General features: G+C 51.7%; 1 protein-coding gene across 7 annotated transcripts in view; it reads left to right on the top strand.

Annotated features, from left to right (window-relative positions):
• The window catches only part of LOC101823936 (myosin VIIA and Rab interacting protein), a 184,773-nt gene that overhangs the window by 146,466 nt on the left and 19,483 nt on the right, over positions 1-18,824 (top strand). For 6 of the 7 annotated variants that reach the window (XM_040739615.1, XM_040739616.1, XM_040739617.1 and 3 more), the window contains 2 exons: positions 3,173-3,280; positions 5,732-5,971. In XM_040739615.1, coding sequence (XP_040595549.1) covers positions 3,173-3,280; positions 5,732-5,971 — 348 coding nt within the window. The remainder of the gene's footprint in view (positions 1-3,172; positions 3,281-5,731; positions 5,972-18,824) is intronic. The other variant, XM_021234204.2, reaches the window with a different exon arrangement.

Raw genomic sequence — 18,824 nt, forward strand, 5'->3', positions numbered from 1 at the left:
GATCTTCTGTCCTTGGTGACCTGCTCTCCAGGGTCTCAGTCAGGTCTGCCACTTGCTTCCAATCGGGCAGCTCTCATCAAAACTAAGAAGCCTTTCCTCACATCCTCCATGACGTAAATCAGGAGCGGGGTTGGCTGGGGCTTTTAAGACAGGGTCTTCTCACCGTGGAGCCCATGTGGCCTGGCACTCACTGTGGCCCAGGCTGACCGTAACTCACAGCCGTTCTACAGCCTTGGCCTCCCAAGTTCTGTGATTCCGAGGGTGAAGCCCCGTGCCCTGCCGGCGTTTCTTCTATGATCTGTTAATGTCGCTAATCGCATTCATTTACATGTCTCGGTTTTGAGTCGGCTTAGCGTTTGTTGTTTGTGGTTTCCTAGACCATGACTCCTGTCTGTAAGAACTGGATTCTTCCGTATGCTGACTTGTTGTGTTCACTGTCAGCTCCTGAGAATGGTTGGATACAGCCTGGAGACAAGGTCCAGCTCTTGCAGAGGACTCACATTTAGTTCCCAGCACCCACAGAGTGGCTTATAAATGCCTGTGACTCTGGCGGCACGGAATCTGATGCCCTCTTCTGGCCACCACAGGCACTGCACTCACATGCTCATACCCACACATAGACACATAATTTAATTCCTCTATGGCTCGTGAGGGGATTCAAACTACGGCTTATTCTCAGATCACGTGTGCTGCTTGTTTGACAGCTGTTGTTTTGTGGCATACATTGATCTGCCATTTCTGGACCAAGGTTTGAGGTTGGCAAAGTCCTGAAGAGAAAAAAACAAAAATTATTCTGCTTACAAGGGAGACAACAGTGGATGTACCTGCCCGTTCTCCTGCCCATTCCTATGGGTTTTGTGTTTAATGAAAAAGTCTCCGTCTTTTACTGACAAGCTCATTTCTGTTGCTTTTGGGCATGGTAGAGTGCCGTCCTTTTGTGGGTCTGCCCACACAATTTTGGAAGAGGATTTGGCAAGGTTGTGTAAGGCTGTTTGCCAGACACCATTTTAACATAGGAGCTGGCTGGTGTGTTTGCACTAATGGGAACTTGAGGGTTACGGCAGCTGCTATTTTAGCTTCCCGCAATGGTTTATTTTTGGTTGTATTCACTTGTGGAGCTCTTCTCTTGAGGTAAATTTGGGTCCACCCAGCATCCTCAGTCCTTATTATTCTCTAAAAAGATGTTAAGAATCTTGGACCTACAAGATGGCTCAGCAGATAAAGGAGCTTGCCACCAAGACGGATGAGCTGAGGCGGATCCCCAAAACCTAGATGTAGAAGGGGAAACTGACTCCCACAGGGGTCGCATGTGTGCTGAGACGCGCGAATGCCCGCATGCCTACACAGACACACAACAAATAAGTGAATAAATGTGAAAGGATACTCTTGCCATACGAGCAGTTAATAATCTTTGTATGTCTAACAGCTGGTAAATATTCCTTTATTTACTATGTTGTTCATAGAAAACATGAAAAGGTCACAATGTGACAATAAGAAACGGAAGATGGGGTGAGATGGAGTGTTCAGAAAACATAAAGGCAGTCCTGGTAAAGCAGGTGCTACCAGACGCTTCCACGGAGGGGCGGAGGAAGCCCCGTGCTTGCCGAACCGCCGCCACACACAAAGCTTGGGCGTTAAGACTTTCCCACGCCCACCTTTCAGAACACAACGGTGGCAAGGACACATCTAGAAAGGGGGATCCCCATTGAATCGCCCCCTCCTAACCCTTTCTGTGCCGTGGGCACCTTGACACCTGGGTTGATCTTGGGCGGTAAGCAGAGGCATGATGGTGGACCCTTTTGAGAGCCCGTGAATTCTCTGGAAACCGTCTCCCCCTTGACTGAGGGAAGAAAACAGTCTTCGTAGCCACGGGGACCCCAGGGCTTGGTCTGTCACCGCCTCTCTGGCACTGGGATCACCGGCATGGCGACCCACCACACCTGGCTTTACATGGCTCTGGGCATCAAATCCTGCTCTCCGTATTTACGCCTCCGCAGGCGCCTTACAGACCCACTGGTTTCCCCAGTCCCGTGGGCCGCACTCCTTAATCTCATCCCCTGCCGACATCACCCTCCGGTCAGGCCAGCACCGTCCCCTGAGTCCCATCAAACCCTCCCCTGTGTGCAGCAGGTTGTGAGCTCCCTGGGGCAGGGATGGTGCACTCTCTACCTTTCCTCCCCAGTGGCCATGCAGGACTCAGCACACCCGCCCAGTCTGTCTCTGCTGAATGTGGACCCACATCACCATGAGCTAAATCTTACATCCTTGTGTGGTAGACAGACATGCGCTGCGGTGACTTTTTCAGCCTTGCCGAGGGGTGCTTCTTGGTGTGAGCGGCAGCTGCCTTCAGTTGCTGTTAAACTCTCCATGTTTGCTCCTCCCCTCCAAGCTCTCTTCACTCTCGTTCTGAACCTCGTTCTTGAATGACACCGAGCCCGTTCTCTGAGCCTCAGGTCTTCTGTCTGACCCCATACTGACGTATGGAAACGTTCTCATCCTTCCTAAGCCTGCCCAGAGCCCGTTCCTCCCCGGGCTGTTCTCACATCCCAGGCAAAGGAACTCTTCCTTCACCGGGGGCGCCTGCGGAGCCCTGGTCATCTCGCAGGCCCTCAGGGTTGCTTCTGGCTCAGAATTGTGAAACAAACGGGCATTTCCAGTGGCCCCTCCTTTCTTTTTGAGTCAATGGTTTTTCAGAATTTCTATGTCGTGGATTTCGTTGTGAACGCCCTCATGTACTTGTTACAGACCGTACTAAGCAGACCCGGCGGGGGACAGATGTTGCAAAGGCTAGAGCAGACGGTCAGGCATTGCTCTCCACAAAACAGGAGCCCCCTGTCCAGCTCACACTCCACGGTGCTCTGTGGAGAGCGGTGAAAGGAGTGTTTGGTCTTTATTGATGGCGTTGGTCATCTTCTCACACATCTTCTCACACCAGCGCTTGAGCCTGAGAAAGTTCACCTGAGACAGCTGACTGGGGAAAACCCCAGGTCTTCCTCAGCTGTACTGTTATGACTGTTGTCAGGGTCCAAGTGACTCCTCTCCACCCCTCTGTTGTCAGGGTCTGGGTGACTCTCCACCCCTCCCCTCTGTTGTCAGGGTCCGGGTGACTCCTCTCCACCCCTCACAGTCGTCAGGGTCTGGGTGACTCTCCACCCCTCCCCACCATTGTCAGGGTCCAGGTGACGTTCCACCCCTCACCGTGAAAGAAAAACTTGAATCCTCGGCTGTGTGCATCAAACGGCAGAATGGGATGAGTCTCACAAGTGAACCTCCCTGCCGGGTGAGTCCACTCTCCTTCTGTTCATTAACTTGGTCTATCGTAACAGAGATCCTGTTCTCATTCAGTTTGCTATTCTAGTCCATTTTTGATTCATCAGAAATAATGGGTAAAAATGACGGGCAGTAACTAAGGGCTAGTGAATAGAACATGCTTCTTCAAGGTATCAGGAGGATTACAGAGATTCTGTCACAGATCTTAGGTTTGTAAGGTGTCCAGTAAACGCATGGTAATTACAAAATAGAATGAGTTTGATTCCATTTGAAAAATAAGTAAGTTTTTCCCTTTGTTCTTTAGACTCCTTCTAAGAGGATAACAGCTGTGAAATATCAAAGCCTTAAAAATAGATAGAATGACTCCCCAAGGAGCATCAAAGGACTAAAATGCACCCATGAGACCCAGATGAAATGCTATGTTACTGATCCCCAGACATTTCCAACCCTTTAGAATACATGCATTACTCTTTGACAGTCTCATACAGGTATACAATGTATCTCAGTCCTAGCCACCCTCAACCCCTCCCTCCCACTCTCCTGGACACTGTTCTGAGCATCCCCTTCCTGCCTCGAGGTCTCCCCACCCCCACCCGCTTTAACCCAGAGTTCCACTAGGGCTTCCAGTGCAATAGTGGCTGGCCCTGCTGACCTGCCTTTGTGCGGGTACCCACAGCTACAGCGAGTTCATGAGTGCGGTGGTCACGCCACGTCCACCATGGCACAGGCTCATGAGTGCGGTGGTCACGCCATGTCCAGAAGATGGTGTGTCACAGTACTCCTCCCCATCCAGACTTACATTCTTTTCCCCACCCTCATTTCCACGATGTTCCCTGAGCTTTGGGTGACAGGGGATGACATAAATACCCCGTTCAGAGGGAATGGACATTTAAGGACATATCTGCACAATCCTCATGGCCTCCTTGGGTCCCCCCAGCCTGTAAGAGTCACATTCATAGAAGGAAGGAGCTTAGCCTAGAATCGACAAGTCGAAAGCAGGTGCAGGCGGTGTGGCCACCAGCTGGTGAGGGGGCTGTAGTGTTGGGGGAGCCCCACACTGTCGCTCACACATGCTCAAGGACCCTGCCCCATCAGTCCTGGGATACCGACCTGGCCTCTTTTTCATTCGAGCTGGGTGACAGCAACACTGGAAGTCCCAGCACAAGCATTCTCCAGGGAAACCTTCCCTGTCTGTTTATGGGATGTGCAGGGTCCCTCCACTGCTTCCGTCCTCTCTGCACCCAAAGGCACCTTGAATCCACGAGGAAGGTTTTGGTCTCCTCTGTCAGGGGGCGCCTGGTGGGAGGGCCCGACAGGCTTGCCCAGTCTGGCTGCTGCCAGTCAGGGAGCACAACAAGAGTGAAAAAGAATGAATTCGGGGCTGGGGAGATGGTTCGGCTGATACAGTGCTTGACTTACAGTAGGAGGATCTGAGTCCAACCCCAGGATTAAAGAAAACAAAGCCAGGTAGGGTGCTGTGTGCCTGGAGTCCTGGCGCTGGGGAGCCAGAAAGTTGGATCGCTGGGGCTCGCCTACTTGGTGAGCTCCAGGCAAGTCAGAAGTAGACCCAGGAGGACAGTCAGAGTCAACCCAGGGCAGAGGTGCACAGGCAGGGAATTCAGACCTCAGAGGAGAAGCCCTAGTCCAGGGAAGGGAGGTACTCAGGCATGTGGAATTCCAGGCACATGAGAGGTCCTGTCTCAAAAACAAACAAGGCAGACTGTGACTAAGTGTGGTGGTTTGAATAAGGAAGGCCCCCATAGGCTCGCATGCTTACATGCTTTGCCACCAGGGAGTGGCGCTGTTTGAAAGGATTAGAAGGATTGGGAGCCTTGTTGGAGGAAGTGTGTCACTGGGGGTGGGCTTTGAGGTTTCAAATGCTCAAGCCTATTCAAGGCCCAAGTTCTCCTGTGCATGCTCTCTCCTCTCTCTCTCTCTCTCTCTCTCTCTCTCTCTCTCTCTCTCTCTCTCTCTCTCTCTCTCTCTCTCTCTCTCTCCTTGCTGATCAGGATGTAACCCTCAGCTACTACTCCAGCACCTGCCTGCACGCTGGCATGATTCCTCCCATGATGATAATAGAATAAGCCTCCAAAACTGTGAGCCAGACCCCATTGAATGTCTTCTTTTGTAAGAGTTACCTTGGTCATGGTTCTCCTCACAACAATATAACAGTGACTAAGACACTAAGGATCAACAGCCAAGGTTGTCCTCCAGTCTCCTTTGTTCATGTCCCACCCACCCACATACACAAAATCGCGGATTCAAGCACTATTCTAAGTGTGACGCTCACCTACCTAAACCCTTTGGCCAAGTGTTGAATGTGTTAAGGAGAGTCAGTGAAGTGGAAATCAGGTCAGGAAAGTTGCCGCTGCCCTGGGCTTCCTCCCCTTGAGGTTCACTGGGGACAGCTGCATCCCACTCTGCAGAGGAACCTTTATCTCCTGACTCTGGCTCCACACAGGTGTCAGACAACGTGTCAGAGACTGACATCAGTAACGAGGCTCAGAATTCCCGGACCAGCACAGACTCTGCAGAGGAGAAGCTGAGGAACAGATTGTACGAGTTAGCCATGAAAATGAGCGAGAAGGACACTTCTTCTGGGGAGGAGCAGGAGTCTGAGCCCAAGACTGAACCCGAGACCCAGAAGGGAAACCTGTCTTGTGAGGAAACCAGCCAGGGTGTGCAGGAGGAGCTGAAGAAGGTAAGGGCCAGGAGACGCCTGCGGACAGCACTGCCTGCCACAGCTGCAGTGTGTGCGTGTGTGTGAGTGTGCATGTATGCCTGTCTGCACACGTGTGTTTGTATGTGCATGTGCATGCGTGCAAGTATGTGTGTGCATACCTGTTTGCACATGCATATGTGCACACGTGTGTGTACATGTGTGCATGCATGTGTGAGAGCGTGCATGCATATCTGTTTGCACACGTGTGTTTGTATGTGCGTGTGTGCGTGTGCATATGTGCAAAGTACTGTTGTGCATGCCTGTTTGCATACACGTGTGCTTGTTGTACAAATCCATGTGTATGCATGCCTGTTTGCACATACATGTGTGCATATGTGCACATGTGTGTGTTTTTGCGGAGATGCCCTGGGCCCCAGAAAGCTTTCTCTACAGTATTCAGCCCATGCATAGGGAGAGAAAAAGAGAACTTTCTCAGTCATTTCCAGGGACAATCGAGGAAGGGATACCACCGCCCTAGAGAGTCATCCACATCAGGGCTCCTGCTGCCCTTCACCTTGAGTCTTCCATTCCGTGACCTTCCCCGTGTCCAGTGATGACATCACTGTTTTACTTTGCCCATGGTTTGGGATTATGTGCCTGCCCCTCTCTAAAGCAGTGAAGAGGCTTCTATCCACGGCACAGGGGCTTTGTGTTGCAAGTGGCCATCTGGACTCGTCGGCTGTGCCAATTTTAGATCCCAATTTGTTTATTTCAGCCCAAGATTCCGTTTCAGAGCAATCTTACATGGAATCCCTGTGTTCCAAACAGGCCAGTCCTGTTCTTAGGATCCCAAAACCCAATCACTGACTCTTCAGCCCCACACTCCTTCCCTTCCTTACAAGCAAGTCGGAGGTCCCAGGCACATGGTTTGAGAAGCATGGACGATAAACCAGCCCTCAGCAGAAGGGATCATAGCCACCTCCCCACTCTGCCTATGCCTACTGTGCCAGCTTCCTTCCAAAGTTTCTCAAGACCTGTTGATGCCGAGTGTCTCTGCCTGCCACCAATGAAGGGAAAGAGTGACATGTCGATTGTCCCCTATATAGATGGCAGGTAAATAGGCAGACAGATAGATTGATAGTGGATAGATAGTAAATAAATGATAGATGATATGCAATAAACAGATCATAGGTAGATGTTAGATTGATAGGAGTATAAATGAATGATAGGTATCTATCTATACATATAGCAGACAGATGACAGAATGATAGGTGATAGGTAGATGATATATTGGTAAATTATATATGATAGATAAATACAAAGATACATAGATAGATACATAGATAGGTGATAGACTGATATATTGATAGATTATAGGTGATAGACAGACAGACAGACAGACAGATTATGGGGAGTCTCTGCAAGCATGGCCAGTAGAGTAATGATCCATGTGAGCCAAGAAGGAAATCTAGTTCAGCACCACTCAGTGGCCAGTGTCGCTTCAAGCTTCTAGCGTCTGTCACTGGGCAGTTTATTGTAGCTATATTTAAGCACAGCACACGTTTGGAAAAAGGTTTCCTGATGATAATTAACTCAATCCCCTGTGTACAATAAAACATAAGTGTTTACATTGAAACTGTTTACAGAGTACATATGATCTCTTCCATAAGGACGGTTCTACTGGCTGAGGAACAATGCTCAAGATAAGGGTCTAGGGAAAACAGCTGGGATAAACGTAAGAGTCTGTGGGAGTCAGGTGTGGCCTGGCTGTACAGGTCACCAGGCTGCTAACTATACCCATCCCTTCCCGGCAGAAAACAGGCAACACTGCATGCTTAACACTCCTGGTTTCCCCAGTGCTTAACACTCCTGGTTTCCCTAGTGCTTAACATTCCTGGTTTCCCTAGTGCTTACCTGCGAGCACAAAGACCTTGTGCCCTCTATGGGTAATAGATTGATAATAATGATTGATAGATGATCAATTTATAGACTATGTGATGGTAGATAATAAATAGCTGGTCGATTGACTGATTGGTTGGTTGATTGATGTAGATAGATTATTAGATACAAGCCCAGCTCATTAAATAACCCATTGATGTAGCTGCAGCTGATTTTTCAGATGGGGACGGCGGGCCTGGGTTACCGAGGCCCACGTGTAGTGTCAGAGCTGAGGACGCATCCATCACAAGCCTTGACCTCAAATCATGAGCTCCCCTCTTTGTACCAGGTCCCCTCTTGTTGGCCCCAACGGGTTTCACCCCTCAACACCTGGGGCTCTTGTGTTTCACACGTGAGACGTGGTTCTAGTAGACTCACCTCTCACGAGGGTCTTTTCCCTGTTCCGAGGGTACACCGTGGAAGCTCACAGGTTCGTCTGACCCTCGTGCATGAGTGAAGGATCTCTCACACCCTGCTAGGCAGCTAAACCAACTGAACTGCCGCCAGAGAGGAGATGGGGCCCCTGTGATGACAGATGGTCAGCGTGGGCCCTCGGGGAAGCAGAGACTGTCGCGCGATGTCTGTCTAGCGGGGCCTCCATAGCTTGTTGGCTTTTCAGTCCCAAAGCGCTAAGGAAAACTCGTGCTGGGCCAGTGGCAGGGCATGCTGAGATGAGGGGCATGTCCCCACCTTCACCAGCCACCTGGGGCCACCTCCTCTGGGCACACCCACCTGTCTGCCGTATGCACCCCTAGGGAAAGAAGGGCCACTGGGGGAGCAGCAAGGCCCTCCCCCACCATGCTAACTCCGCTTAGACTCCCAAGTGCATGGGCTCCTCAGTGTTCAAGTCCATCCCCCAGTTTGCCACAAGTTCATGAAAATTCGACCAGTTATCATTCTTTGTGCGTGAACATCACTGCCTGAAAAAACAACAGAAAAGGATACATTTCTTCCAGCAGGCACGACAACCGGAGAGGCAGAAATACAGATTTGCGGACTGGATATTTTCTAAGCCTAGAGATGTGCTATGCAGAGAAGGCTCCAGGCTTAGAGTGTTGTGCGTTGTGGTTTTGCAAACTCCCTCAACTTAGGCTGATGTCTTAACTCATCACAGCTGCTTTCAGGCGTCCGTTGCCCTTTCTTGCCTCGAATCCTCACTGGTCCCCTGTGAAGGGCTCCTGGCCCTTCCTGGACCCCCCAGACCTTTTCCCACTCAGCAGCCCAGCTACCCTGCTATCACAGGACTTGCTCTCCAGCATGTGCCACCAAGCCTATGTCTGTCTGTCTGTCTGTCTGTGATGTAGCGCAAATTCGCATTGGTCTGACTCAGATAGCCAGGTAAATGCTGAAAGATCAAAGAAGCAGAGCAGCCCAGCCGCCGGAGTTCTTAACCCCTACAAGATGTGTCTCTGCCCGCCTTATATTCTTCTCTCTGCCCAACCACATAACTTCCTGTTTCCTCCTCCCTAGTGCTGTGGTTAAAGGTGTGTGCTGCCACTGCCTGGACTCTATAGTGGCTAGCTCCACCCTCTTACCTACAGGCAAGCTTTATTTGTTAGAGCACAAACAAAATATCACCACACTGTCTGTCTGTCTGTCTGATTTTTAACTTGATTCCTAGCATCCAGCCCAGGTTTTTATTGTTGATTGGGTAAATGCATCTTACCCTGCCTGTAAGACAGAGATAATCAAACTGCCTTTCAGAGTTGTGAGGCTTGAATTATGCAGCATAAGCTTCGAGCACAGCAGGAGCCCAGCAAATGTTAATTAGCATATCCCCTGTAACAAGCTCCAAGAAAATCAACTTCACAAAATACTGTCCATCTGCTGGGGCTGAGAATGGCGAGCTCAACGCCTTGCACAGACACAGATCTGTATCCACAGCTGGTGCCCTTCTCGCTGTGCAGAATGTCAGTGGGGGAGCACTGCATGGGGCTGGGCCCCGAGTTCCCATCTTTAAGGTCAGTGTAGCTGTGACACCTCCCTTGATTCAGCCACTGTCAGTCTATACAACACACACACACACATAGACACACACACACATGTCAAAGAGCAGGAACCTTAGACCTCATAGGGACCACCGGTTCCTGTTGCATCTGTCCCTGCTTCCCCAGTGCATGCAGGACTGTGACACTAGTGCCAGTTTGGTGGCTTTAATGCAACTTTTTCTGTAGAACTTGGGGGGCTTGTGGGTCCCGCCCAGCAGTAGCAGAACCCCTTTAAAAGCATGGTTTCTTTCCTTGCTTTGAGTCGGCAGATTTACCCCTCAGCTGGCCTGAATGGTTCACTTTGGCTGTGTGTAAGTGGACCAGTGATGATCGAGAAACAGCTGAAGAATGAGCTTGTAGATCCTGGGGGTCAGTCCCAAAACCTAGTGGCGATTAGTTGTGCAAAGGGGTCATGTTTCCTCTTTAAGTGGCCACTCTGGTCCCTCAAACCCCATTGGTCAGCCTTCCAAACTGTGGTGCTTGGAGCCTGGAAATGAGCACCGGCTTGTCCAGCTCTGGGCAGGGGCCATCCCAGTTCTTCTAAGGGAGCATTCCTGGCCGAGTGGTTCTCGAAACTACTTCCCTCTACTACCGAAAAGGGGACATGAAGTAAAGCCAGGGACTGGCCTGAGTCTAAAGGCAACATTCCGGTAGCCAAATCACACACACATGGCCCTGCTGTATCCAAGCCTATAGCAGCTTCCTTCTGGATCCCTCCTGACTCCAGGATTCTACGGATACGCGTTACATGGACAGTGGCATTGTCTATCATTTCCTGATAGAAATGTCATTTACAACGCTGCTTCCTAGAGACCCAAGTCAGTAAACTCTTGAATTAGAGACCAATTTGTACATCCCTTGTTCTGGAACATTTTCATTTAAGGCATCTTTGTTTATAATGTCAAGTAGATGAGTTGTGTTTTATTTTTATAAGAGGGTCATAGCCCAGCAGGCCTTCCCCAAAATTGACAGGCATTGAGATCTTGCTAAGTTAACAAGAAACTGATGTTAGGGCTGGAGAGATGGCTCCACAGTTAAGAGCATTGACTTGTTCTTCCAAAGGATCCAAGTTCGGCTCTCAGTATTCACATGGCAGCTAACGATGTCCGAAACTCCAATTGCAAGGTACTGGGTACCCTGTTCAGGTCTCCCTAGGCACCAGGCAGACACGTGGTGAACAGATGTGGTTGCAGACCGAGCAGTCACACATATAAAACGTTGTGTTGAAGGAAAAGCAAGTGACCCGCCGGTTCCACACAGACCTAGAATCCCAGTCAGTGCAGGAGACAGAGATATCGACATTTGTCTCGGGGATTCTCAGTTTGAAGCTCTTGCGATGAAATTGTTGTCGCCCTCCTGTCGATCTTGTCAAGTGTCCCTGTCCAAGTGTGCCTGGCCTTTGTGAAGCGAGTCACCATTCACGCGAAGACGCCAGGGGCCGTTTTATTCCAGAAGCATGTCTTTGGCTTGACACGGGGGTGAATAGAACATTAGATGGTAGAGACTGCTCTGCCCATTGAGAAATTAACACGCCTGGTTTCTAACCCGGTGTGACTGCTGCTTTAGGAACGGAGACTCTTTAACCCTTACCCACAGTGCTTGAGCAGGGAAGGCTTTCCTTCATCAGCATCACTTATCCCCATTGGAGTCCTGCAGGACAGGCAGAGGGACTGCCACCAGGCAGTTAGGCATCACAGGGGCTTCTGAACAGTTTCCCCTTGAGGCAACATGGACAGAGCGGAGAAAAAACGTTCCCAGACCTTGAGTGCGGGTGTGGGCCTTCATCCTCTGTGAAACGCAGGTGCCATTAGAAAAGCTGTCATCCCAGCCGGGTGGTGGTGGCGCACGCCTTTAATCCCAGCACTAGGGAGGCAGAGGCAGGCGGATCTCTGTGAGTTCGAGGCCGGGCTGAACCGATAGCCTCCAAAACAATACAGAGAGAAACCCTGTCTCGTAAAAACCAAAAAAAAAAAAAAAAAAAAAAAGAAAGAAAGAAAAGAAAAGCCGTCATACCAGCCACAGCAGGAGAAGGAGGCACGGGACAGGTAGGATTTGAAGAGAGAAAGTCAGACATGCTCTCTGAGCTTGTGAATAGAAAGATCTGAACTTCAGACCCCTGACTCAGAACCCCTGTTCCATGGAAACCCAAAAACAAGATCCCTGGGGAGGTAGGCTGATGGGACATCAGAGGGACAGGAAGGGAGGAGCACCGCGAACAAAGCTTCCAGAAATCTTTTCTGAGTTAAGAGAACACATAGCAAGCAGGTTTTCATCTGATTTCCACAAGTGCACCATGGCATCCATGCATCCATATTCATACACACATGCATACATACATGCACCCATATACATACATACAACAACAATAATAAAATAAAATTATTTGGAAATAGACAGGGTTTCTCTGTATTTTTTGGAGGCTGTCAGTCCAGCCTGGCCCCGATCTGCCTGCCTCTGCCTCCCGAGTGCTGGAATTAAAGGCGTGTGCCACCACCACCCAGCCTTGGAAATAGATTTTAAATGCAAGTTAAAATAGAGTGAGGCCCCCTTTGACTGACATGCAGGATGATTAGAAATGACAGTAAGTGATGTTGGTGAGAGTTCGGGAAAGTGAGTAGCATGACACACAGTGGTATCAGCATTTACTTATTAGCGGTGTGATGACTTGGTACCCAGAGCAATTTATCTGCACATGCCCATGGACTCAGGAATCGTTCTTTTAGTCATTCGTCTTAAGAACAATGGGGCACCAACCCAGGATGAATTCTACGGTAGCTCATCAGGCATTATGTGTGTATTGGAAGCTTGTCTTAGGGATGTGGAAGATACGGTCCAGAAGGCAGAGGGACAGGAGGCAGGGGGACAGGAGGCAGGGGATGGGGACAGGAGGCAGGGGACAGGAGGCAGGGGGACAGGAGGACAGGAGGCAGGGGGACAGGAAGCAGGGGATGGGGACAGGAGGCAGGGAGACAGGAGGCAGGGGACAGAGGGACAGGACGACAGGAGGCAGGGGACAGGAGGACAGGAGGCAGGGAGACAGGAGGCAGGGGACAGGAGGCAGGGGACAGAGGGACAGGAGGCAGGGTACAGGAGGCAGGGGACAGAGGGACAGGAGGCAGGGGACAGGGACAGGAGGAAGGGGACGGGGACAGGAGGCAGGGGACGGGGACAGGAGGCAGGGGACTGGGACAGGAGGCAGGGAGACAGGAGGCAGGGGACAGGGACAGGAGGCAGGGGACAGGAAGCAGGGGACAGGGACAGAAGGCAGGGGACAGGGACAGGAGGCAGGGGACAGGGACAGGAGGCAGGGAGACAGGAGGCAGGGGGACAGGGGGACAGGAGGCAGGGGACGGGGACAGGAGGCAGGGGACAGGGACAGGAGGCAGGGAGACAGGAGGCAGGGGGACAGGAGGCAGGGGACAGGAGGACAGGAGGCAGGGGGACAAGGAGGCAGGGGACGGGGACAGGAGGCAGGGAGACAGGAGGCAGGGGACAGGAGGCAGGGGACAGGAGGCAGGGGACAGGAGGCAGGGGACAGAGGGACAGGAGGCAGGGGACAGGAGGCAGGGGACAGAGGGACAGGAGGCAGGGGACAGAGGGACAGGAGGCAGGGGACAGGGACAGGAGGCAGGGGACGGGGACAGGAGGCAGGGGGACAGGAGGCAGGGGACGGGGACAGGAGGCAGGGGACGGGGACAGGAGGCAGGGGACAGGAGGACAGGAGGCAGGGGACAGGAGGACAGGAGGCAGGGGACGGGGACAGGAGGCAGGGAGACAGGAGGCAGGGGACAGGGACAGGAGGCAGGGGACAGGAGGCAGGGAGACAGGAGGCAGGGGGACAGGGGGACAGGAGGCAGGGGACAGGAGGACAGGAGGCAGAGGGACAGGAGGCAGGGGGACAAGGAGGCAGGGGACGGGGACAGGAGGCAGGGAGGCAGGGGACAGGAGGCAGGGGACAGAGGGACAGGAGGCAGGGGACAGGAGGCAGGGGACAGAGGGACAGGAGGCAGGGAGACAGGAGGCAGGGGACAGGAGGCAGGGGACAGAGGGACAGGAGGCAGGGTACAGGAGGCAGGGTACAGGAGGCAGGGGACGGGGACAGGAGGCAGGGGACAGGGACAGGAGGCAGGGGACGGGGACAGGAGGCAGGGGACAGGAGGACAGGAGGCAGGGGACAGGGACAGGAGGCAGGGGACAGGGACAGGAGGCAGGGGACGGGGACAGGAGGCAGGGGACAGGAGAACAGGAGGCAGGGGACAGGGACAGGAGGCAGGGGACAGGAGGCAAGGGACAGAGGACAGGAGGCAGGGGACAGGGACAGGAGGCAGGGGACAGGGACAGGAGGCAGGGGACAGAATACAGGAGGCAGGGGACAGAGCTGCTGGAACTGGATCAAGGGGATGAGTGTGGCGCTGGCAAGTTGAGGTTTTGCCGTTTGCCTTTTCATCTCCTCTTCCTTTCCCCTCTTCCTTCTCCCCCGTCTCCTCCTCCTCTTCTCTGTTCCTTCTCTTCCCCTTCCTGTCACACCACCCCCTGCCAACTGGAAGACTATCTTGTCTTCTGAAAGGGAGAACGTAGAGGAGTTCCGGTTTCAAGCTCGTAGAAAGGGTTATGGGTGTGTTGGGGATGTAGAAAAAAAACTACTTGGGAAATAGGAAGGTCCCCGGGGCAGCTCTGAGCTCCTGGGCGGAGCAGATGGTGAATCGTCACACGCAGCGTGTGTGTAAGAACACAACAGCCCTGAACTCAGGTGAATACAGAAATGGCAAATCCTTCCTGTCCAAAGGAGAGATCTGTTCCCAAACCACACTATACCCTTTATGAAATTACCCTGTCAGGCCCAAGTGGCTCTGGGGTTTCTGGGGGTCCTCTTTCCCTCTTGGCCTGCGGACCATCAGTCTGAGAGGGGAAAGAGGAAGAAGGGGCAACAGAAAACTTAGTATGCATCCCATGAGCATGAATGAAGATAGCTGTCCTGGAGACAGATTTCAGTCACAAGCAAGGCAGACCAATGGCCACAGTCGCCTCCTAGGCCAGGGAAGAAATTCCTGCCTGCTCGTCACCTGCCAGAGATGGCTGGGTCTAGGAAAACAGCCCCAGCATTGGCCTCCCCATCACTCTGGCCACGCCCTGATGTGCCGTCAAGGAGTGTTATAAATCAAGTAATCCTGGACCCACGCAGAAAGCACAGGGATCAGAATTCAGTCCCTGGGACCCATGTAAAAAGCCAGGCATGGTGACATCTGCTTGTCATCCCACCACTGGGGAGCTGGAGAGATGGCCCGGGAGCTGAGAGTGCATGTGGGCTGCCCCTGCGAGGGACCTGAGTTTGGTTCCCAGCACACACATTTGGTGGCTCTCAACTGCCTGTAATTCAAGCTCCAAGGGATCTGGTACCCTCTTGTGAGTTTCACAGCACCTGCACTCCCGTGTACATACTCACGCATAGATACACATTCAAATTTAATTAAAAGTAAATCTTTTGTAATTAAAAAAAGAATAAATGTGATAGTGCCTGAAGAACTCCAGCAAAGGTTGTCTCTGGCGCACACACACATACACACACACACACACACACACGCACGCGCGCACACACACACACACACGCATGCATGCATATGCACCTATGCACACATGTACACCTGCACATACCCTCAGTCCTCCCTAGAGGTCTGCTCTCCTCTGTCCCTCCCTGTGTGGTTGTGTCTGCTTATTGCATGTGCTAACTTATGCTAATTTATTAAGATCATGTCCAGACTTCCTCACGAAGCTCTGTACCTCCATCTTTCGTGAAGTTTCTCTTCAGAGTCGTGAGTCTGTGGGGGAGCATATTTTGATGGGCTTTTGGAGATGCTGCCAAGGGCCTTATGTTCATGAGAACTGAAACACAGCTCTTTGTGGGGGACATATGGAGTGTCTTTTCTTACCTTTGAAAGGGAGAGAAATCCATGAAATTCAGGCGTTTGGGGACCGGTTTCCCTGCTTGTTGCTTTGCTAGTTGAAAGCAGCTCACGAAACCAAGGCAGCATCTGTAATTTGGGGCAGAAAGTGACGGGCAGACTGTGGGTCTGGGTTCTGCTGTGCTGTGTGTCTTAGCCTGGTGGGTACAGGCCAGGAGTGCATCCGTGGACAGCTCTCAGCTGTGTGTCATGTGGCTTGGTCTCACCCTGGCTTATGGTCCCCTTACACACAGCTTATGCTGAGCGACACCTGTTGGTGTCGGCTGTGGAATGGCAGGCGGTTCCCTGCCCTTAGACCCTTTGGTTCATCTTTTGCTCACTGACCTGATCACCCCTCAGAGTTTTTTAAATTAGCTTTAATTTTATGTGTGTGAGTGTCTCCATGCACATATGTGTACCGTGTATGTGCTAGGTGCCCACGGAGGCCAGAAGAGGGTGTTAGATCCCACGAGACTGGTATAGGGCAGTTGTGAACCACCAGTTACATGCCTGTGCTCAGCAGCAAGTGTTAACCGATGACTGACAAGCCGGCTCTGCAGCCCTGCCCCCGAGACTGTATCTTAGCATCACTTTCTGCAAACACTGGTCCAGGGGCCTCCACCCACGGATGCTGGAGGGGGGAGGTGGGAAGGACACAGGCCTTGGGGACCAAGATTTCTAGGCTCACATTCCCCTCTGCACCTTTACCTTTAAAGATAGGGTGAAAATATCAGCCACATCGGGTGAAGACTGAAGGCTGGACAAGTCTGAATTCTGTCTCATGTGCACGCTTTCTGGAAGCCAAATTGTGCTTTCCTTTTTCTCTATGAAATGATGTTACCAAGGTCATTATTTGCAAGGATGACTGATACTTAGTTATATATGGAGCCAAGAATGAAACTGTGTTTCTCTTCAGGATGTTGTGTGCACTCTCTCTCTCTCTCTCTCTCTCTCTCTCTCTCTCTCTCTCTCTCTCTCTCTCTCTCTCTCTCTCTCTCTCGTGTGTGTGTGTGTGTGTGTGAGTGAGTGTGTGTGTGAGTTGTGTGTGTGTGTGTGTGTGTGTGCAGGTCCCATCTACCCTGATTTTTTTAAAGCAGAGTGTGTCCTCTGCCTGGGGCTTGCTTCTTTAGCTACACTTTCTGCCCGTGAGTCCCAGGGATCTACCTGTCTCCACCTCCCCAGACACACATCTTCACACCTGGCTTTCTTTTAAGTGAGTTCTTAGGATAGAACTTAGGTTTTCACACTTGTAGGACAAGTACTCATCACTTGAGCCATCTCCGAGGTCCCACTATAATCAGCTTCAGCCTGGCTGTCAGCTGTGGTTAAGTCAGGAAGCAGCGTCTCTACAGACTTCTTTTACTACCCTATTGATGAGTGACCAAGGAAGCTCAACCCCAGCCTGGGAGGCCTCAGAGCATCAGGACCTCCTATCCCTGTGACACTGTGGTTCTGCTGAGGGCTCTCCCTGAAGGTCACCTCTGAATCCTGCATGCGGGCTTCTCTGCCACATTGGCCATGTGACACACGTGGTAGACTTTGATGTTTCCATGGGGCTGCAACAGGGTCTGAATCCTAGATGCAAATACTTGGGCTCTCAGAGGTGACATGGGCCCTGGGGCCTCCAAGAGTGTGTGCCTCTGAGCAGACACATCTCCTAGTGAATCAGCAATGTAAATCACAGACCTCACATTCCCGGGGTGTAGGGGGGAACTATGGGTGTACACTGGGCCCATAACACATCCATTGTTTCATATCTCTCCCATTCTGTTCTTTGATTGCTAAAAGGTTAGGTGTTGGTACACACTTGTCTGCTGTTTTCATGCTGACTGTCGTGACAGTGGGCACGAGCGTCAGGGGGCCAGCCTCCCTGGTCTGAGGAGCCACCAGTTCATCAGTTGACCCCCTGTACATGTTTGCCTCTGCCCTGTCTGATGCCAAGACAGTCCCATTTGCTCCATCTGCTAATTAACACCTGGAGGGATGTAGGTGGCCATAATGATGCCCCCTTTCTGGGCTCTCAAATCCTGCGTTGTTTGTTACATTCAGTCTGTTGCTCCAGAGTGATGTATAGCAGATGCTAAAGAAGTCTTCAGCTTATCATTTCCTCCGAAAGTGGGGCTCCCTGCCGGCCACCCCTGAGTGTCTAACTCTCTTCATCAAAACCCGATGCAGTGCTAAGTATAACGTTGATAGCAAGCTTTCTGAAGGTCGTCTTGATTGGTCTCTCCACATTCACACAAGGAGCAGAGTTAGCTGTGGAAGTCCCCTGAAGGCTCTGGCTAAACCAGTGAGTGGCCAGAGATGGGGTCAGGCGTCCTGCTCCTCTCGTTAGGGACAGCCCATTAAGTCCCTGTTAGCTCACCTTCCCCACCCCTACCCCAGGTCCAAGTAAACTGGCTGCTTCCAGGACATCAGCAGGGAAACTGCACATAGGGTCCAGCTTGCACTTCCCAGTGGGCATCATCTGGGCTCAAAACAACAGAGGATTTCTTCTTGTTACTCTTAGTTTTGGTTTAATTTGGGTCATTTTCCTCAGCTGGAGTCTATTCCTTCTGGTCTGGTCCAGTTCTTTAACTGGCAAGTGAAACATAAGGCCCCTTTCCCAGCGGAGAAAACCCACCTCAGATTGCATGGCAAGTAAGTCTACCCTCGAGGGCCAGGACAGTGTGTGAGTGTGACAGGCAGTAAGCCTGGGGTCAAGGAATTGCTCCATTTTATTCACTGCCTCACCCCTACACTTGAAGGTCCCCTCCAAACTCTCTGCATTCTCTGTTGAGGCAAGACCAGAAGTGTGTGGAGATGTATCATTTGTGATTTATTAAAGCTTGCCTGAGGATTCAGAAAGTAAAGCCAGACACAAGCTATACAGGTCAGGCAGGGGTGATACACACCTTTAATCCCAGCAGCCATACTAGCTAGCCAGGCAGTGGTGGTGTGTTGGGGAAGTCCTGTGTATATGTCAATAAAGCACTGCTGACCAATAGGGAAGCAAGATAGGTGGGACTAGGAGTCGAGGAGGACTCT

This window comes from Mesocricetus auratus, unplaced genomic scaffold (genome assembly GCF_017639785.1).
Source record: "Mesocricetus auratus isolate SY011 unplaced genomic scaffold, BCM_Maur_2.0 Super-Scaffold_100691, whole genome shotgun sequence".
In the NCBI taxonomy this organism is placed as follows: domain Eukaryota; kingdom Metazoa; phylum Chordata; class Mammalia; order Rodentia; family Cricetidae; genus Mesocricetus; species Mesocricetus auratus.